This window comes from Nyctereutes procyonoides, unplaced genomic scaffold, assembly GCF_905146905.1.
Source record: "Nyctereutes procyonoides isolate TBG_1078 unplaced genomic scaffold, NYPRO_anot_genome, whole genome shotgun sequence".
NCBI classification, from domain to species: Eukaryota; Metazoa; Chordata; class Mammalia; order Carnivora; family Canidae; genus Nyctereutes; species Nyctereutes procyonoides.
In genome coordinates, this window is record NW_026575131.1 from 35,621,333 (window position 1) to 35,644,090 (window position 22,758).

The following is a 22,758-nucleotide window of genomic DNA, read 5'->3' on the forward strand; positions in this document are numbered from 1 at the left end:
TATGCACTGGGAAACCAAAAACTTCATTTATCTCACTTTATCATAATATCTGTTAAATCTTGGTGGTCTGGACCCAAAACCACCATATCCCCAAGGTATGCCTGTATAGTTTTTAGGTGCGTAAACATAATATCCTGCTTAATGGAAATTCTCATAATACCTAAGTATGTGCATACCCTTTGGGCCAAAAATTTTGCTTCTAGATATTATTCAATAGAAGCACACCCGGCCCTACAAAAATACATGGCCAAGTCCATTCTCGGAGTGAAAAAGAGACCCATAATAGCATGATGCCCAGCAAAGGGGGGGGGTGCTGCTTAAATAATTAATGTCAACTAGATGTGATGAAGTGCTCTGGTCTTCAAATACACTTGCTTATGAGTATGGAAGCAAGTTGCTGAATATTCTGGAAAAGAGGATTCTATTGCTGTGGAAAAATTATATATGTTCATATACATGGAAAAATTCAGAATAATAAGTGGCAAACAGCAAGGGAATGGGAACTTTTCTGAATTATTAAAAATTTTCACATGCGTTGCCTATAAGACAATCAACGTGTAAAACTTACTGTTAATTAACGGTTCCTTTTATTACCTCGGGCTTTCAATATAAATTTACTAACGAATTTGATCCATTCTCTTAACCATTAGGGGACAGAGTTCATGATTTTACTATGGAGGCTTCACATAAAAAAGTTCAAAGTATCTTTCTATTCGTCAAAATAATTATGTAAATAGTCTTGAAGCTGATCAATTATGTTGAAAACCAACAAGCAGATGTACAGTGAGGGTTAATGGGACCTCTAATGGGCTTCTTTATATAAGGGGGCAATTGGGGTAAAAAAAATAATAATTTTTCCCTTAACTACTCTAAAATAACTAGCATGCCTACTGCTAATTATCTTAATCGTTCTGTCTTCATTATTGAGTTGACACTGTTTGTATATCTTAATGAACTTACAAAGATTATTTCAATCGATTGGTTTTGTTAACAGAACAATAAATCCTGACTGATAAAGGATCCAGGATGTAATTAGTTAGCACTTCTTATTATGCTAATTTCTGATACTTCTGTAATGAGTAATTAAAGATTAATAAGAAAGATAGTCCCAAATTAGCTGCTTCTTATCTGTAAATGCTTCAGGATGTGTGGGGGATCAAGCTATATTTGCATATTCACAGGGAGACTGGTAACTAGAGTAACTTTGCTTGATTCAGAAACCCAAAGATCTGTCTGAAAGATTCCCTGAAAGAACTGTGCCCTGCGGCCAGTTTTACAGCAAGGTTGAGCTGCTCCACTAATTTTTTCACTTCTGCTCACAAAGCAGACATAAGGTAAAGCCAGTTTCTGAGTTCTTACTGAGCCACTTTTTCTAGCTGTGGGACCGCACGCTGATGGCTTCTACTTGTGGCGCCTCTGTCTCTGTGCTGCATGGCACAGAGCTGGGGTGAAGCCCCAATGAGAACATCGGACACTTAGGAGGAGGAGGCAAGACGGATCTAGGGATTATGCTTTCAACACATATTTAAACTCTTTCTTTTGGCCAGTCACTGTCCCAGGCACTGGGTATAGCTGAATAAATAAACAAGGCTAACCCCTGCTCCCATGCAATGTATTGTTCTCTTTCTCTTCCTTTTCTTTTTAGGGCTTTTTAAAATCAGAAGCTATAAATCATGGGGACCCACAGCTGTGCCTTCTTGCTCAGTCTCATCAGAAGCATGCAGGCAGGACACTAATTCAAGTAATCCCAACGTAATATAAACCCAATGTCATTTAAACACTCATGCTTTCTTCCTAGCAAGTATAAGAAGGTGTTGTGCCCATGCAGAAGGCTGCCCAGATAGAGGGCCTGGTGATGACACACTCTGCTCAGGAGCTGGGGCAAGCCACAGACCACACACTTGGAGCCCATCTATGCTGTTCTTCAAAGAACACCGCTTCTTTCATATCCATTGGTCCAGTGGTCATCCTGTGCCCCAGCTCAGGTAATCCTTGGCAGCAACTCTGTGGGTGATGTGATTACTGAAGCTCCAGCTGATGTCCTAGGTAGAGATGATGTGGCAAAGCACTGCTGACCACTGGGCAGGAGCACCTGGTTAGGTACTCATGGAAAAGAAACAGCCTCATTTTGGCTATAATCTTTAGGGAAAGAGTAGGAGGGATGTCACATCACATAATTGGGACGAAGAGGAAAAAGAACTAGAGATGGAAACCAGAAATCAATGCTCCTTTCCAGGAAGCATGTTACTGCCTGCTTAGGTCCTGGGTCTCCAACCTTCCTGCTCTAGGACCTTGGGCAAGTCAATGACCTTCTCAACCCCAGCATCAACTGAGAGAATGCCAAAACCATCTCCTACCTCCTAGAGTTGCTGTGAGGAATAAAGCAATGAAAACACAAAGAGTAAGCAAATGGCATTCATAGGCACTTAATAAATGCCGCTTTTGTTTCTAAAGCTGAGCTTGAGTGTTCTGTGAGCCTTACACAGCTCTCCACAGTTTAGTTGTTTCATCATCATGATTATTATTACTATCATTGTCATCAGACTAATCTAGCTTAAAATTAATTTCCACTAGCCATTTCAGGAACATCCTGCAAGATCTAATTCCCTAAGGTTTCAAAAAGGTTGGCTCCCCAGGAAAACCAAACCTGGTGCTACTTTTGCAGATGGTAGTGCCCAAGTGCTTGTGGAGAGGAAATGTGCTCCACTGCTTTCCCAGATTCTGAAAGCCATTCCAGCATACGGATTCAGTGAAGCCCCATGGGACTAACCTGTCCTCATCTTAGGCGGGACATCTAATGCTGTATGTACAAAAGCAATGAGAATGTGAATCAGTTGCTATTGAAAGATTAGATGAACCCAAAGTGCAGAGAAAGCACAAAACAGCTGCACTCACAGCAATAATGTTGAAAAAGTCATCATCCCCCAGTGTATCCAAAATAGATGAGACGGTTTGCTTGGCGATAGTGAGACGGAGTCCTTTCATGCTGCCACTGACATCAACTAAAATGACCACGTCTTTCGGAGAAGTCGCTGCCTGGATGTACCTAGGTCAGGGGAAAATTAAGCAAAAATGAGGTAAAAATGAACCTCTCTATAAGTTCTCCCTTTAACAAGTATCTAAGAAGTCTGACCATTTCCTACCATTTTCGGTTCCTGCAGTCAAAGGCAATGACTCCATTCTCATCTGGTTCCCATTTAATCCCTAGAAGAAAAATGAAGTTATGAGAAACCCAGAAACTTCAAATATTTATTCATAGCATTTCAAGGCTGCTCTGCTTTGCTGATTGAACAGACAGGGTGAAAAATCACATGCAATGACCAGCCCTGGAGCTCATCACATGCTCCATCGCCATCTCTGGGAAGGTGCTTTAGGGCTGTAACACTATAACAAACGTGTCCTTAGCTCCATTGCTCTAAGACCTGCTGGAGAGTGGGGACATCTTCAGCAATGTGCTGTCAACAAAGGATGAGACTCCAGCCTCTTCCTGTGGCTAATGGTCATTTCTCACTGTCTCACAAGTTGTTGGATCTGGTAGCATCATTCATAGACTTCTGGGCAGAGTCAGGCCAAGTCCCTGGGTCTGGGCAAAGCAGTATGTGTATCACATGAGTAGAAAGCATCAATACATTTCCATCTCAGAATACACGCAGGTCTGTTCCCCCGTCACTTCTGTATTTATAATCAGGAATACTGGCCTGGCTTTCCATACTGAGATGGAAAAAATGGGCCTAATTATGCTGCATTACAAAGTTTGAATTTCAGGCTTTGAAGCCTGGAGAGTTTTCCCCATGTGTAAGATGGGATCCCATATCCTTCATCTTGTGGTTTGCAGACTGGTCGGGATACATCCAAGGTTGGCATTCTCTATTTACAACTCGGTTTTTGAGAATACAATTTGATTTAAAAAGGAAAGTGTTTGCTGACTAAAAATAAGATAGCGAATCATTGTTTTCAGCCATCAATGCTGCTCACGGATGGAGGATTTAAAATACAGACTTTAGAGTGAAGAAAATAAAAACAGAAAAATTATTTTTGTAGTAAGAAATCCTGACTCAGATGGTAGGTAGCATTGGCAGTCTCCTATCCAATTCCTGATGGCCAGCTTTCTGGACCACACTGAAATAAGAATACGTGCTTGAGATAACACCCCCAAATTATTACTCAGAAAACCATGAGATGGCAGTTTGTTACCTAAAGAATCATTTTATTCTGTTCTCTTTATACCTACATGACCCACCTATAAATAGGCCAAATCAGAAGCCAGAAGTATGAGAAGCCACTGCCAACTGAAGGTCATTAGGCAATGAAGATAAAATAAAACTCACATGATATTGTACACTAAGGGACAAGAATATAACTTATTTAAAAATCATGAATATACTACTTTGTATAAAGTCAAGTACAGTTAAGGTAGCATGGTCTTAACACAGAGTGAAATGATATCCATGGTGAGGCTAGGTAATGTTCCAATTTCACAAAGCATTGGTTTGAACCCAAATAAAGATAATTCTTTTTAAATGTGTTAACCCATGGTAGGTCTTCAGCTGATATTTGTTTCTTGAATTGAATTGTGGTGAATGTTCTTAGGCCAGGACCATACCTGCTCCTGTTCCACCCCTCCCCACTCTGCCATCCTTCCTCCCCATCACACCCCATCCCTGTGTGCCCCATTAGGACATGAAAAGGTATAATTCTTTCTTACAGTCCCAGCATGTAGGCTAGGGCCTCAGGGGAAGAGATTAATGACACCCAATGCTCTCCTTCTGCATTGAGATCATTCCCCTATAAATGGGCTTGTAACTCTTCGGGGCACTGCTGTGTACTTGGTGCTTTTTAAAAAGTTGACATGAAATTAGTCTGTTGGGAAAAATGGTAAAGGATACAATTCCAGAGGAAAGCAGAACAGATGGGACAACCCCAGAGCCTTTTGCCTACTCATCACAATGTTCATCAAACTCCAGTGCTCTGCTAGTCAAAGGAGAGAGCAGTGACTGAGAAAGACAGGCCTAGCCCCTGACTGCCCTCAGGAGGCCTCATGTAAGCAGGGAAGTTGGCACATGATAAAAAATTGAATTCACCAGATATATCACAAAGGAGAAGTGCCTAAGGCTGTGATGGTATACAAAAGGCGATTCCAATCTCTAATGGGAAGAAGGATCTTCCAAATGAGAACAGAATGATGGTTACCCAGAGCTGATGTAACGAAAGTCCTACAAATTGGATGGCTGAACAGGAAATAGCTCTCTCACAATTCTGAAGGATAGAAGTCTAAAATCAAGTTTTGGCAGGGTCATGTTCCCTCTAAAGCTCTAGGGAGGATGCCTTCCTCACCTCTTCTCAGCTTCTGCTGGCTCCCAGCAATCCTTGGTGCTCCTTGCCTTGTAGCTGCATCACCTCAATCTCTGTCTCTGTCTTCCTTCTGTGTCTGTCCTCTCCTCTCATAAGGATATCAGTCATATTGGATTCAGGGCCCACCCTAATTCAGTGTGATCTCATCTGAACTTAATTATATCTGCAAAGAACCCTATTTCCAAGTAAGGTCACATTCTGAGGCTCCAGGTGGACACAAACTTGTGGGGAGACAATACTCAACCCACTGTAGAGGAGTAAGACTTATAAAACAAAAGCGGTCGCCAGAGGGTGCATAAGAATACCCCAGGCATAGAGAATGACCTGTGCAAAGGTACTGAGGTCGAGAAGAGCATGTCAAGTTCAAGGAACTGGAGGAATTCTGGTATGGCTATGCACATGTCTATGCCAGAGGAAAGGAGCCTGGGTAGTAGCAGAAACCATGAGACCCAGGCCATTCTTGGTGAGGACTTGAGGTACACATTGAGTAGGGATGAAGAAAATTTGAGACAGTTCTAGGCATAGCTGCCTAAGGTGGAATAATAAATGGCACACCTTGACTCGTCAGGACTAGATAGGCCCTGAGGGGCCATCTTGCCCAAACTTGACACTTGGGTTGAAATCTTCAACTCGTATCAGGGACTTCAGGTTCTCAGAACTCAAAAGATTTTCCTGAGATTTCCAGTTATGAGTAGGACTTGTCTCCAAGTCCCAACCCACCATGCTCTTCCTTACACAAGCATTTCTATGAAGATGTCCCATAAGAAGTTCTCTGAATTTTAGCATGAGTTAAATGAATAAAGTAAAATTTGTTTCCCTGTCATGCATGGAAAAGACACCTAAGTGCCTTTAATCTTTTGAATCTCCACAACTGGATCTCAGAGGCAGCATTGGCCAAGCTAACTGACCCCTGAGCCCTTCCTTTTCCAATCTCACAACAAAATGTTTGAGGAGGCAAACTTAAGGAAACCTTGTCCCAGATGGTACTACCTCCCCTAGGCTATATCAACTTTTTAGTATGTAATTTTTATATACACAGATATTTTTTAAATGTTCAAATAACTTTAAGTCCCAGAGAAATAATAGTTGGCTCATCTTAAATATTTCAGAACCAGGAAATTGACACTTAACCAAGAAGCACCCTCATGAGCTATGTAATTTCTGGAATTGACAATATGCCTTTTTGGGATGTCACCCAGGTTGGTTGGGGCATGAATTTGAAGATAAAAGGAATGATGCAGTCATTGGCTTGGGAAGACTTGAAGAAAGGTAAGCAATAGAGAAAACAAAGGGAGTATAACTCTATATTTATGCCAGGTCCCCACTTTGTCACTGAATCCCACCAGACTATATAGCTGGTGACCAGCTTCCCAGAGTGGCAGTAGCTCTACTGTATCTGAGGAGGCAGAGCTGCTACTACAAGTGTGACAGGCCAATAGATCTGGTAAACTTTGATCCACTGAGTAATTTCTTCATTCAACAAATACATACTAATATGTATGTTTGAAGATGATAATACAGAGTCAAATATCTCCTTCCTCCTGGGGCAGATATCCTAACAAAGGAGATGGAGACTGAAAGTCTGATGGCTCAGGATTACAGACCAGAGTTCATATTTTATAGAGTAAGAACTACCATGAAAACAAAGCATGAAAGAGGTGGTGAAAATATTAACACCATCATCAACTCGCTTCCATCCTGGTGGTATGACTTGGCCGGCCAGTTAACCTCTTGGTCAGTTTCCTCATTGGTGAAATGTAGATGACAGTAGCTCCAGCTCATAGGATTATTGTGAGGATTATATTAGACAATGCTTCTGTAAGCACCCAGCACAGTACTCAATAAATGGGGGTCACTATCACTATTATCAATGTTAATATTACTATTACTTTTAAGATTTATTTATTTATTTTAGAGGGAGAGAGACAGAGACAGAGAGAGCATGTACTCCAGCTGGGAGAGAGGCAGAGGGAGAAGGAGAAGGAGAAAGAATCTCAAGCAGACTCCCCACTGAGCATGGAGCCCAATGTGGGGCCTGATTTTACCACCTGAGACCATGATCTAAGTCAAAATCAAGAGTCGGACACTTAACTGACTGAGCCACCCAGGTGCCCCTAATATTACATTAATATTAACAGCATTCCTAAAGACTCCTAAGGATGACACTTAAATAAACAGAGCTTTAAACTTAAAGCCTGAGTAACCGTAACCAACCCTGCAGAGCTCAAAGGCCGTTTACTAGTATTTTGTTTCTGTGGTGGTTGCTGGTGTTCCGAAGAGCCTCACTGAAGTTCTCTCTGTGTTCAGGGAGATCTTTTTGTCATACAGGCACAAAAGGTAGACCAGTACCTTGGAAACTGGGTATCAGACTACACAAGTCTTTTCCCATAGTTACATTCTTTAACAGAACATCTACTAGCCACATGTGGCTATTTAATTTTAGATTTAAATTAATAAAATTCATATTTTAGTTGTTCAGTCTCGTTAGGCACATCTCACATGCTCAATAGCTACATGTGGCCTCTGGTTACCATATCAAACGTTGTAGACATAGAACACTTACATCATCCAAAAGACAGCACACTAAAGTGTTGCCACATGCCCTTGCAACCTACACTGAACTTGTGGAGGCCTATGTAAATCTATACATAAAGAGAAAATATCATGAGAGGTATGCTACTAGGCTAATGAATACTGAAATTCTCCTTTTAGAGACTTCATGTTCCTACCTCCAGAAGCTGAGATTTATCCTTTTTGGTGATCTCCTACTGCCTTCTATTTCTCCCTCCTTAGCATGAAACACACTGTACCATCATGACCTGTTCATTTGTGTCTGTCTCCCTGGTGGTCTCTGTTCCTTCCTTTAGGATCCCCTCTAGGCAAGGCCACAGTAATCCTAACCAATCCCCATGGTTTCAGATGGCTAGCCCTACCCACTGTCCAGGCCTCCTCACTTGAGGATGTGGGCATCTGACCCAAACCAGACTAATCCTGGGACCTTCATCTAAGCCATCGGGACAGATGCTCTGTCTTCCTCTGGGACCATAATTGAAAAACAATCCTACATGCACATATCCACATTCCCCATCACGAGGAGATCACCTGCCAGTATAACATGGTCAGAGTAGAGAAAGGTGGAGATTAAAAAAAGAAAAGGGAAGATTCAAAGTCCAAATGACAATGCTGAATACTGGGATCCAGCTGTGTCTCAAAACAGCACATTCCCTAGATTTCAAGTTACATGAGCCAATAAATGTATTCCTTGCTGAAACTAACTGGAATGAGGTTTCTGTCACTTACAACCCAAATCCCTGATGAATACATTTCCCCAAAAGTATGAGCTGCATGAGGGCAAGGACCTTTTCTTTTAAGTTCACCATTTTATCCTCTGGACCTCACATAGTGCTTGGAACAAAATAAGGACTGAGGATACACTTATGTAAGAATGAAGAAATATCCCTTCTGTTTAAGGACACACACACACACACACACACACTTACAACTGATTCACACTATTACACCACTCTAAATGTGGAAAGAAGTACCCTGAAAACAAGAAATCTTAGCAAAAATCCATAAATTGATCACTCTTCTAATGATCATTTTGTGTTCAAGAGACAAGAGATGTGTCCTCTGTTCAGAACCAAGCACCAAGTGACCATAGGGGATTATCAGGGCAATGAAACTCCTCAGGAGGACTCTGATTCATGTCTTTAACAACACAGAAAAGATGCAGGAATTCTATAAAGTCAGAATTCTCCCACAAATGTCATAAAAATGGTAAGCATTTCTGACTCAACCGTTCTGACCGATGAAAACCTTGTAAATTAAATTAATCTCCCCTATTACATACAACCTTCATGAGAATTCCCTTGTTGTGGACTGAATGTTTGCCTCACCCCATGAAAAAATTAATAAGTTAAAGACTAACATTACCCCATGTGATGGTATGAATAGGTGTGAAGAGGTCGGATCTTTGGGGAGGTAATTAGGCTTAGATGAGGTTATGGGGATGGAGCCCCTATCATGTGGTCAGTGCCCTTTCAGGAAGAGTAAGAAATACCTGAGCCTCTACTCTCTATTATGAGGGGAAACAGGGAGAAGGTGACCATCTGCAAGCCAGAAAGAGGGCTCTCACCAAGAACTATTTCTGCCAGCACCTAGATCTCAGCCCCCCCGACCCCAGAACTATGAGAGATGAATGTCTATTGTTTAAACCACCCAGTCTGTGGTATTTTGTTATGGCAGCCTGAGATGACTAATGCACCTTTTTATTTTTATTTTTTTCAAATTTCCCCATGACCATAGTTTGAGGACTTCCTACTGGTGGAGACAATACATGATCTGTGGTTTCTTCTTATTGGTTCTACCTTCATCCAAATGCCACATGGGAAGATGGTAAGAGGTCCCCGTGGCTTCCTCAATGGATCAACCCCCCACCATGTTTTATTTTCAGCAACATCTGCGTTAAATTTACTCTGTTGAGTGTATCAAAGCAGATTGCAATTTGGTGATACTGGAACTTTAATAGACTACTGTTTATTATAACATTATCTTTACTAGGATGCTTATTGTTTAAATTTCTGTGAGCTCCAGGAGGAACTACGCATGCCCTGCTGAACACAGCTCTTGGGAAATGTTGAATAATCTGGCAAAGCAGACACTTGGCAGGCAAGTCTCAGGGGACAGATGCTGTGTGCAGGGCAAACGGCTCCTCGAGGCGGAGGCTGACGGTCCCTGTGCCTCAAAGTGGGAAGACATCAGGTGCCTAGTCTTACTTAATGAAAACATAAAAGACTCCATTTAATTGCTCCAAGATTATGCAGGGCATTTTTTCCTTCTTTTAGGTGGAGCTTGTTAATTTCGGCAGCTGTGATGTTGGCACAATTGTAGCCTCAAGTCCTGTTTTCACAACTTGTGAGCAAAATTAAAACTTCCCTTCTTAATTAACATTCAAACTGAGCCAGAATTAAATTCTTATTGCAAAGCAGAGGCCTGGGGAGGCCTCAGAAGGAACACCTGCTCCAAAGGTATGATGGACCAGCTCTGATGAACATACCCATCGGAGGATACCGTAGGTGGCCCTACTGATGAGTTGCTGACCTTGGTGGTGGATGCTGTGGCCATCTCAAGCTCTTCCTCCAAGGGCAGTCAGCTCTGGAAACTTAAGTTAAAATTTTCCATTTCTTACACCTTTGGTCAGAATTTAATTCAGCCCACAGATGACTTGTTCTTTTCCATGGTAATACGACAATGATATATTAGTTACAATAGTAAGAGTAAGAAAAGCAAACTCTGGTCCAGAAAGATCAAATATGGTATGTCTTACACCCCAATTCCTCACTTTTGGTGGCAGCTCTATACAAGGCTCTATTGAGAAAGATGTGGAAACCATATGTAGATCTAAGTGCCTGCGTGTGTGCGTGTGTGTGCGCACACACGTGCACACAAGCATGCGCATATGTGTACGTGCGGATGCCAGGCTCCCCTGCCTATCTACACCCTGATAAGACATTTAACGGATTTGAATTTAATCTTTCATTTTCCCCTATTGGGAGGGGAAAAAATTAAACCCTGAACATGAAAGAAAAATATCAAAGGATCATTAATCTCAATCATAATTCTCAAGGCAGGGATACTCACCTGGATACTGCCTAAAAAAGCCCTTTGCACTTCCAAAGTATTGCCATATGAGGGACGGGTCACGATCAAAGTTATCGACGAAAACTTTATTTAGGGATTCGGACCAATAAACCCCATTGACGATTGCTGGGTCTGAAAAGAAAGGGAAGAGGAATGTTACAACCCAAAGAGAGACAGAATCCCCACTGGCATCCCTCAGAGCTGGCAATAGCAGCATGAGGTTCATCTTGCAGGAAGTTGTGAAGAAAGCTAGAGCTCCCCAAATGTTCAGCTCCTGGGAATTTCATACAGTAGGTCTTCCTCATCCTGCCCAAGCCTCCACAGCCACCCAGGTGCCTTTATTGGGGGATTCCTTACTTGAAAGACATATCCTTTTATTTGCAACTTTCAAACTTACACAGCACAGAGTTCTCGAGAAAGCAAAGAGAGACCTTCTTAGCATTATTTTCCACCTTTTCCTCAGAACTCAGCATTTAAAACAGAAAAAATGTGTTTTCTCTCATTGCAATGACCTTAGCCAACACTGTCCTATTCTAATTCTCTCCACCTCTGACTTCAAAATTTGCTACTTAAAAAAAAAATAAGTAAATTGGAATTACATAACTACATCTCTCTACTTCTTTCATTCAGCAGATGGCGAGCCTCAGGAGGGCAGAAATCAATTCAATTGGTCTTCTGCTCTACCCCTTTGACCAGTACATGGCAGAAATTCCAAACATTTATGGATGCATGAAGAGATGGATGGATGAGTGAACGATTAAAAACAAAGATTGTTTGCAGATTCGACAACTGTCTACTCTTCTACCCCTGTGATCCTATGAAATCTCTTTTCCTCACTCTTGGTAGCTGAAAGATAACCCCTTACCTTTTGCCCATTGATAATAATGAAGGCCAAAAGACAAAGAAGGAAAATAAGCAAGTATTGTTTGCATACTGGCTGAAGCAAGATAGATCACTAAGGATGACCATCCACTGGAAAAAAAAAAAAAAACTACTGGAAATCCTGTTCCAAAATGATACCACATAGAGCAATATTCTGTTAAGAAGGGAGATCACTATCCAGTCCCAGCATGATGATAAGGGTAAGAATGATAATAGGGTGAGTATGTTAATGGCGAGGAAAAGGAGGGTGGGAGCAGTGGTGCAGGCACTGTGCTTAGCTCATCTCCCATTACCCCCTACATCACAGCCCTCCAAGACTCGTTCCACTGCTATCCTCCATACTCCACAAGTGGAAACAAGTACCAGGAGGTTAGGTTCTTTCCTAAAAGCACCCGACTCATCAACAACAAAGCTTCTGACCTGTGATTTGTATAAAAAGGATAATAATACATGTCTTAAATGGCTGTTTGGAAGGGTAAAAAAATCTACTGAAGAGGACAAATGGCAAAAAGCATTCACAAAGTCATCAGTATAGCAGCTCCATTCACCTGGGTTTCAGCATCCTCACCAGAATTTCCTGTGGGACCTCATGTGACAGCAATCCCACCATGGCATCTTTATTCTACGGATCCCTCCATTCTACACAGTGGGGATGAAGACAGATTTGGTCACTCCAGTCCTCAAGTTGCATAGTACAGCAATGAGCAAACTAATGCTAGAAATGTTCATGTAATTAGGTATAGTGACAAGGAAACTCACTCTTGGCACCAGTGTACCCCACCCCTCCTCCACAGTGGCCTGCCCATTGCCAGCCTGCTGCATCAGAAGAGGTGTGAGACAGAGCCCACAAAATGGTGCCTGACCCAATGGATAGACATGGCTTCTTGTATTGTCTTACCTCTAGCCTGTCTAGGCTTTCAGATCACTTACTCAGATTCCATAGACAAGTGGGATTCTGACTCTTATCTCAAGGGTAAGTGCTCAAAACTCTTATAAACTATAATAAACCACATCATAGGCTGGGAGGCTGAAAATGACCAATTTAACCTTCTACCACAAAGTAATTTTGAGAAAGACTTTATCCTCACAATCCTGGAGAATGGAACCCTTTATTGTTCCTGTGCAAGCCTGACAATAATTATTGTGACTCATTCCTTGCTACAAAAGCCACTTAAATTAATCCATAAAGAGGTAAATACAATAATGACACTGAAAACTCCATGGGGTTCTTGCCTCCTCCATCAATGGCCTCAATTATGTTGCCATCATACAAAAACTTTCCACAATTAGAAGCAAAAATTCCATTTCACTCACTCACTGTCTCAACATGTTAAGTAGCCAGTTTGCAGTTAATTTGTTTCTTGACTGTGGTTTCTTTGGGGGTAGTCAGAAGCTACCCATGCCATCAGGTGGTTCTAGAAACCTAAGATTGCCCCTTGGGTAACTGTGGGCACCTTCAGAAGTACAAAAGGAACTGTGAAGGTCAGAGGATGATTTTATCAATAGTTTGGACATTAAATCTCACTCTGAAATTATGCCTCTTTGAGAAAAGAGGACTTTGATCTTCCCAGGGTATGGTTAACAAGGGAAGTAGAATCACTAAAAAATACTGTCTAGTTAAAATGGGGGTTGTGTTACACAGACCTGTTTGATCAAATATTTGAGAAAACACGTCCTCTGGCTTGTAAAGTCATTAGAGTGTGTTGATTTGACAATATTGCTTAGCAAGCAATTTTAATAGAAAGAATTATCTTGAATTGCTATCCATTATTAGTCATCTAAGGGATAAAAAAAAAAAGAGGAGTACATGGGTGGCTCAATTCAACTGAGTGGCCAACTCTTGATTTCGGTTCAAATTGTGATCTCAGGGCCTGAGATGGAGACCCTTGTGAGGTTCGGTGCTCAGCGGGGTTTCTGCTGGAGATTCTCTTTCCCTCTTCCTCTACCCCTCCCCCTGCTCTCTTTCTCTCTCAAATAAATACATCTTTTTAAAAAGAGAGAGATGAAGAAAAGAAACAGGAAAATGATAACATTATAAAATGAGGACTTCATCTAGATATTCTAGATATCTGGGTTTTAAAAAAGGTTAAAAATAGTTTTCCCAATGTCATTGACAGAGAGCAGAAATGAAATAACCCAAAGGATCCCATTACCCCCATGGAGCCAAATCTCCAGCTCCTTCCACTGCTATTGAGGAGGGAGTGAACATTACATTGTGGATCAGTATCCCAGCTACATGTTCCCTATGGCTGCTGAACAGATGTGCTTTCTTAAGGTCACTTGCAAAAACAACAGCATCCTCCTAAGTAGCAAGTTTCCCTTTTTCCTTGATTGTGTTTTGTTTCAAATTTTGCTTAAAAGCCCCCCTCCCCTGCTGCTGCCTCATTTAGGGTTTTCCAGGAGTCTTCGACTAATCTGAGCTTTGGTTCCACTTCCACCCCTCATCTTTTAGCGGGACTAATGTACTCTATTAGCTTCCTGTGGCTGCTCTAACAACTTATCACAAACTGGGTGACTTAAAACAACAGAAAATTATTCAGGAGGCCAGAGTCCCAAATCGAGGTGTTGGCAGGATGGGTTTCTTCTGGGGGCTCTGAGGGAGACTCTGTTCCAAGTCTCTTTCCTGGTCTCTGGTGGTCAGCAGCAACCATTAATGTTTCTTGCCTTGGAGACACAATTGCTCCAATTCCTGCCTCCATCTATACCCGGCCTTTCCTCTGTGTACTTCTATGTCCTAGCTCCCTTTCTTTAAGGAAACCAGTCACTGGATTTAGGGTCCACTCTAAATTCAAGATGATCTCATCTCAAAATCTTTAACTTAATTATATCTGCAAGACCCTATTTCCAAATAAAGTCATATTTACAGGATCTACCGAAGTTAGGAGTTGGGCATATCTTCTAGGGCCACCATTTGGCCAACTACATGTACACATACTCCCTTAGTTATGCTATATAATATACCCATATTTTGGGATCCCTGGGTGGCGCAGCGGTTTGGCGCCTGCCTTTGGCCCAGGGCGCGATCCTGGAGACCCGGGATCGAATCCCACGTCAGGCTCCCGGTGCATGGAGCCTGCTTCTCCCTCTGCCTGTGTCTCTGCCTCTCTCTCTCTCTGTGACTATCATAAATAAATAAAAAAAATATATATACCCATATTTTGTGGTTTGTACGTACCCTTTTTAAAATCTGAATTAGTTAATGAGTATAGGCCTTTTATTTGGTGAAAGCTGTTTATTTTTATTCTTGGGTTATTTTTTTTATTTTTTAATTTTTTTGTATATTTATTGGAGTTTGATTTGGCAACATGTAGTATAACACCCAGTGTTCATCCCGTTGAAGGCTGTTTAAAGGTCTTTTAATGGAAACAATTCAGATTCTCATGTCTGAATGATGATTTTATTGAGCTTAGCATTCTTCCCAATCTCTGTCAACAGGTCCTACCTATAATGCTCTAACTCAGATTAAAATAGTTTCCCCTAATGCCCAGTGTTATGTGTCAATGCCCAGTATTCTTTGCTCAATAAAATGAACTCCATGTGACACGGTCATTTTCTTCACTATCCCTGTACATTCAGCATCAACTTATTATTCATAGTGGTCAGTATGAGGTTCAGGAATAGCAGTTCTGCTTCCTGCTTCCTCTACCTTCTGAGAGATTAAATTACTTCTGATGCCAGTCAGAAATTTATCAGATGTTCAGCTTTTAGTAGAACAGACTACTAGCAGATGTTTAGAGAGTAAGACTCCCACACCACCTTTGTGATCTACTTGCAATTTGTATCTGAAAAGCAGCTCATGCATCCCTGCTCTGTCTTTGTAATGTATCCTATAACCCATCAAAAATCACATTTATAGTTCCCTTCTCTTATTTCCACCCAAATAACTGCTCTCACCTGTGCCTTCCCACCCCACAATGAGTTTGCACTTTGCTACATGAGGGTTGTCTGAAGTTACAGATGGCTGATGCTTTCTCTGCACACTCCCCCACACACTCACACACCATTCCATTTCAGTTCTGTATCTTTGAATGAGTAGCCCCTTTTGTCACCCTGAGGTCCATCTCCTGAGTTAATGGGTTCAAGCAAATTAATGGATGTAAAGCACTTAGCACAACAACTGGCACATCCAAAATGGTCCATAAGCATGGATCATTATTCATGGCATGCATGAGCCAATAAATAAGTAAGAGCCCAAGAGGAGCTCCCCATTTCTTCCGTCCCTGTTCTCTGCAGCAAGAATCCTGGACACCACCTTAAGAGTACAGCACACATCTCAGACTGAGATGCAGGCTTTGGAGTTGGAGTCTTAGATATGAGACCTCACTTGGCACTTGTGAGCTAGTGGCCTTGGGCTTGTGACTTACCTTCCCTGAGCCCCACTGTCTTTATGAGTAGAAGGAAAATCAGAGCAACTCTTGCTCAAAGGTTTCTGAGACAATGCATAGAAGATGTTTAGCAGTGGGAGGGCTCCATTACCACCAGCAGGTACATCACTAGTCACAGCTCTGGCGGTGAGTCTCCAACTCCCCACTTGAGGCAGTTCACCTGTCCTAGACCTATCCAGGTGAGACTTTATCAATATCTCTTCCTCCCTTCCTCCAATTATCAGGGCAAAGATGCTCTTGATGACTCTGACATCCATTTGTTCATTCAAGGAACATTCCTTGAGCACCTACTACATCAAGCATTCAGCAAAGAACCAGACAGACTATGAAGCTGACATTTCAGTCTGATGAGGGTGAGAATGGGCAAATACAAGGATTCCAGACAGAAATGGGTGTGATGAATAAAATAAAAAAGGACAGGAGGCTTAAAAGTCACCACATGTGGAAAGGGGAAAGGGTGTTAGTCTAACTGGGTGGTCCAAGATGGCCTCTCTGAGGACAGATCCAAAAGTTGAGAAGGTGTCAGTTCAAAACCATGCTGACTGGCAAAAGCTTCTAGGCAGCATGAGCAGCAAGTGCAAAGGCCCTGAGGCAGGAAGAAACCTGGGTCCTAGGGAATAACAAGGCAGTGAGTATTGCTGGGGCCCTGTAACCAAGGGAATGATTTCTAGATAGGGGTGGTGAGATGGGCAGACCATGGTGAAGAGACCTAGCAGATGGACAGTTTCCTGCCAAGCATACATTTCCTAGCAGACATAATCTGTGCTCCACCAGTACCAAGGCCCACCATGCTTCTATTCATGGTTTGAAAATCAAATTTCTTATCTTCTGAAATCTATAGTCAGTATAGCCTACTTCCTTTGAGGAACCAAAATCCTTATGGATGACTTAGCACTTGAGTTTCTCTCCAGACCTCAAAATCACTGGATATGCATGGCATCTTTTTTCTCAATATCATTTATTCTCCAGTGAATGAGCAGCACAATATTAATTTAAACTTGACATTTTCTACCACAAAATACAGGTCCATTTCTAGCAAATCTGAGTATCCATGAGTAATTACAGGCTAACACAGAATTACAAACTACTGTTAACCCAAAAACCATTGTTTGAAGGGTCTGAATTCATATTTAGCTGGGTTTCTAAAGTGCGGCCCTTATCAAGAAGGTTATTTCCAGCCTATAACAAGCTGGAGGAAGGATCTCAAGCTTTCCTAAAGGTCTTTGAAGGTGTGTCTCCTGGATGTGAACTTACAACAGGCACAGGGAGGGCTGGGTGTACTGAGCCCATGCAGGAGCTTTGCTCAGCGCTGCTTTTGGACTACATGCAAGAGGAGAATGTCTAGATACTCTTCATGTCTCCCATTTCAGCAAGTAAATGACATCTCTCTCATTCATTCTAAATAGATCATAGATTAAATAATGAATAGTTTTGATGCTAATTATCAAGCACTTATATGTATTGGAAAATAGCCATTAATGTGTGTTGAATTATAAAATAGATTTATTTGCCAAGCGTATCCCCCTCCTCTAAACTTAGTGATGTGCTAGATGTTAAACACAGGTTGCTTTTCACAAAGCCGGAGGCTATTTCTGGCAATCCTGAAACCAAAGGGATACGGAGGATTCATGGTCCAATGCCAAATCACTCTGCATGGATCTGGAAAGCAAGTGAATGGGAAACACACCTACCACTTTGGCAAATTCCAGAAGGTGCTCTAGACTCTCTCAGACTGTTATCTTAGTGTGCTAGACGTCAGGATTAATTCCCCAGTGCTATTTCACGTCAATGACTCCACATATTTGATTTTGTTTTGCCTTAAATCTATCAACTTTAAATAGCCCTCCTCCTTTATTGTATTTTAAATTTTGTGGTGAAACTTACATTCCTTCCTCCTTGTCACTCCTTATCCTTCTGGAATAAACCATTCCTAAGTCTTTGTTGGAGATACTAAGAAGAGGAAAATTATATGATAGACATCATAGTATAACGATGATGATGACAGCAGCAGAGGGTGTCATTTCTGAAACATTTGCAATGTGCTGCGAGCCATGCAGGACAACTGCAAACTACTCTTCCTACCCAATTTGCCACATGTGGAAACTGACCCTTGGAGCACCAAAGTCCTTTTCCCCAGTACATTACCTAGCCCAAGGGAGAGATTAGTTAAGTTCCTTGTCTAAACTATTAAATGAAAAACTTGAGCAGAGGCCTTGAACTTTATTTATTGCCTACCAGACGGTAACTAGAGGATGGGAGAAAGGGGAGGCAAGGGACCTGTGGTCTAGACACCAGGTAATGTATGGCTCATAGCAGGCTGCCTGTTCCCAGCTGTCAGCAAAGAATTAAGTATGTGGTCCCTGGAGAAAGTGGCTAGGGTCAAGATGTCTTTAGGTCCAAACATAGCATCTTTGCACATCATGCTCAGGACCTGTGCATGGGCTGAAGAGGACAGGGTGAATGAAGATAAGGTAGTGCTAGGAATCAATTTGGGACCCTCTGTGAGAGTCTCCTAAAGCATCCACCTTGGGTTCTCTGCTTCAGAGCCACCAGTAAGGGTCTTTTGTTGCCATCAGCATTTGGATTTGGGGTCTACTTGCAGAGGGAACATATACAAGATATAAAATCGTGGATAAGACACTGTAAAGATAAGCACAACTCAAGGGACTTCTGATTATAAAACAGCATTTTTTAAAATAAATTGTAGGTAAGCTGATGTTCACTAATTTAAAATATCTCCTTTGATAGATATGTAAGAGATTATTTTCCCACTAACTGAGTCTTCCTTCAGGTCTGTAGCAAAAAGCTGAAAAAAACAGAGCCTCATTCCATCCTGAGGATTTTCTCTGGTTGGAAAAGGAACAAACTTCATCTTTGAGAGGTTCAGAATGGGGTCATCACACAGTCACTCTCTTTCCACCAGGAAGTCCTAGAATAACACTAGCCTTGCAAAGACCCTTACAGAAGTTCGCTGGAACTCAGCATCCTGCTCAAAAATCTGTGCTACGTAACATGGCCTGCTCCAGAAGCATCAGTAGTTCCTGCTAACCCATCACGCAGAGACTGTACCCCACTGCCTGGTGCTCTAAGATGCTCTGTTCTAGCCCAAGATCCCTTTTCAAATCCACTTCCTGTCCAGCCTGCAGCATCCACCCACATCTGTACCCTAGCCAAGCTCACTGAGGCTTCTTCTTTGTTGTCTTTTAATTATTCCACTTATGGTAGCTAGTTCTATCACTGGACAAGTTGGTTAAAGGGTATAAATCATGTACTACTTAGAGTACGCATTCATTCACTCATTCATTCATTCTTTCATTCATTCATTCAGAAAATATTTGCTGACTGCCAGGCACCATGCTAGGATTTGGGGATAAAAGCAATGGGCAAACCAGACACGGCCTTTAACCCCACAAAGCATACAGACCAATGGGAGAAGCAGAGAACACAATAATTATCTCATTATGTATGAAATTATAGCCATGATTAGTAGGAGAAGGGGCCAAACATGTTAGGAAGCAGACTCTTCGGGAAGGCCCTGCTAGCACAGATTTGATGGAGCTGGAATCTTCAGAGTGAATAGGCATTCAGAGGGGGAGGGGCAAGGTGATGCTGGCATTGCCAACTGCCAAGTTTAAACACCCACAGTGGGTGGCAGGAGTTAGGGCTAGGGGACCTAGCAGGGCCTTGAAGACCGTGGTCTGCAGCCTGCTGTCAATCTCAAGAATAGTGGAGGTCCCTGGAGGGTTGGAGGAGAGGGCAGTATGACCCTGGTCATTGGAAAAGCAACCAAGCAGGGGCAGGTGGGTGAGGGTGGAGGGAGTGTGTAGAGGCTCCTGCTGTCATTCAAGGGGGACATAGTGGTGCTTGCATTAGGACAGGTGCTTGTACTAGCAAGCCAGTGGTATGTAAAGAGGACAAGCTCAGCACACACAGCAGGGCTCAGGTTTCGTGCTCTGACAGGGCAGAAGCCCTCTTCTTCAATGTCCCAGTATTCCTGCAGGGAGCTCCCAACTACAGGGAGTCTGGACAACAGTCCCCTGAGCACTGCCTGAGAGGGAGCCAGTCCAAGGGGAGCTGCATGCTTCCTCAGATCACACACTCATGGGAAAATCTATTGATGGCAGCAGGGGAAAGTGTGTCCCCAAATAGCCGGATTGTCACAGATTTCGCGAACACCAATTTTTCTGTTGTAAAAATCTTCAGAAAGTACACCCCTGCCAGCCATTCTTGCACTACGCCTCTCACTGATAGAAGCTCTTCATAAGCAGCATGAAAGAACGGGAACCACAAGAACAGGAAATCTGTGACCACCCACACTTGGGTATTGCAAACCTTCAGCGAGGCTTTCTTTCTGGGTGCTGCTCTATGTCCCCAGGAGGGAGCTACCCTCCACCCTCATCCTCCAGCGCATTCACAGCTCCAGGGAAGGCCCATACTGTTTCCAAAAGATGAGGCAACAAGTCTAGTGAAGGAGAGGCCACACAGCCAGTGAGGGACTATGCTGTCCCTTCACCTAATGTGAGGGGACACCTCCTCCTTACGGGAAGGCAGGGGCAGGGAATGTGGGCCCCAGCCTCAAACACACTCCTCTTCAGAGTAAAGCCAATATAATCATACCTGTGCAGTCAATAAGCACTTAAAACTATCTAGGGTATTTGAAGCTTTGTCCTATGTTCCAGGCAGGGGGCAGGGGGATATAAAGAAACAATTCTGGAAAGAATGGATACTGTGACAAGTCACACAGGATAAAAGACAACACCTAGTTAGAGAATATAGAGCTGTCATCATTCAGTAAGGACCTATCCCTGATATTCACTCAGCAAGTCTCCTCTCATTTCAGCCTTCCGGAAGACAGAAAGAAATTTAAACATTCCTTCCCTCCATCTTCTGGACAGGCCTGGCTCCCAGTAAAAGATGATTTTGTGAGCCTGCCATCTGCACTGATGCTATCAGCTTTTTATTGATATTTAATATAAACAGAACCCCGAGGCTAGCAGGTACCCTGACAGGGTCTGAAATATAATTGCCAGGGAACCACACAAATGCGTGTAGCAATTAAGGAGCTGTCAGGGATATTGCTGGTGCAGACACAGAGCTGCGGGTTGGAAAAAGGAGGGATGCATGCAAGCAGAGAAGCAGAGGGAGCAGAGGGCTGTGGGAAGGAAATGGAGTGGACGACTCGCACATCCCTGTTGCAGCAGGCCCAGAAATCCCGCACAGGGAGATAAGGGGCTCATGGACATTCTAAAAGGGAAATGCAGCCCAGTTTCATTTGGTGTTTGTTTCCAATATGCAAAGACCAAGAGCAGGCTCTTCTGTCTCTGCTAGGAGCTTTATACTCAGGAGAAAACATGCGGCCTTGAGTCTGGCTTGGGCGTGGGGCACCAGGGCAAGGGGTACCAGGGCAGGGGCATGGGAAGGAAGTTGTATTCTGCACTGCTTTTAAGAGCTATCCCCACACACACACACACAAAAGAGCTATCACAGTGGTAGCAGCCTGAATAACTCGAAGTATGTGAGAAAGATGGGGTGCATAGAGATGAAAGGTGAGTTCTGAATGAAGGAGGGAAGACGGTCATCTAGAGAGCCACGCCAACAGAAAGGGGATCTGAGGTGAGCTTTGAGGAGGACCAAGGAATGCCTCTGGGCCAGTTCCCATTACAAGATTTACCCACACCTATGCTATCACTGATTTCATAAGCAGCACAGTGGTGGTGGGGCTGGGGATGGGGATGGGGATGAGGATGGTCATGGGGATGGAGGTGCAGACAGGTGCAGAGATGTAGCCCTGTGCCAGGATCTCTAGTCATCCTTTGAGATGCCTCCCCCGAGAGCCTTTGTTTTTGTAAGTGGAAGACCTGGGATGAGGAAGAGCATGGTATCTAATGAATGGCCTGGGTTTGGGGATCAGAAAGACTAGGTTTAGTAACAGAATTGTTTGTGTCATAGTTTGCTTTTAAATTCCCAGGAGAGAAGCACACCTTTTCTAATGGAATGCTGCTTCCAGAGATCTGGGCTGCAAACAGCCAATGGGGTAGTAGAATGAAGGAATCTTAATCTCCTCTTCCTTGAGGAAGAAGGAAATCCCCTCCTCATCCCCTGCACCCCCTCCCAACAGAAATGCACACACACACACACACACACACACACACACACCATAGCCCATCCTAGGCAAGTGCTTTCAGTAGAACACAAAGAACTTGTTAAGACTTCAGTAGTTACATATTTCATGATGTTAGAGAACTTTTAACCAACAGATGCAACAATGGATCCTCATATCATTGCTCAGAATGAGGGTATTTTTATCTAGGGAGAAATAAAGAGTCAATTTAAAGGAAAGCACTAAGAAATCAGACCAGTATTAGGCAGAAATAGGTGAAATCATAACCGAGGCCTGTAAACTACCAGGGCTGGGAAAATGTTGCCCCAGTGGCTCTGCAAAGCAATGTCCACCATCTCCCTCCACAGCTTCCCATGCAGGAAACTCACCTCAAAG

General features: G+C 42.8%; 1 protein-coding gene across 1 annotated transcript in view; it reads right to left on the reverse strand.

Moving 5' to 3' along the window:
* Nucleotides 1-22,758, reverse strand: part of CACNA2D3 (calcium voltage-gated channel auxiliary subunit alpha2delta 3) — an 842,189-nt gene that overhangs the window by 439,923 nt on the left and 379,508 nt on the right. The window contains exons 6-8 of the mRNA XM_055342619.1: nucleotides 10,996-11,127; nucleotides 3,144-3,204; nucleotides 2,896-3,046 (exon numbers count right to left, since the gene is read on the reverse strand). Of these exons, the coding sequence (XP_055198594.1) occupies nucleotides 2,896-3,046; nucleotides 3,144-3,204; nucleotides 10,996-11,127 (344 nt within the window). The remainder of the gene's footprint in view (nucleotides 1-2,895; nucleotides 3,047-3,143; nucleotides 3,205-10,995; nucleotides 11,128-22,758) is intronic.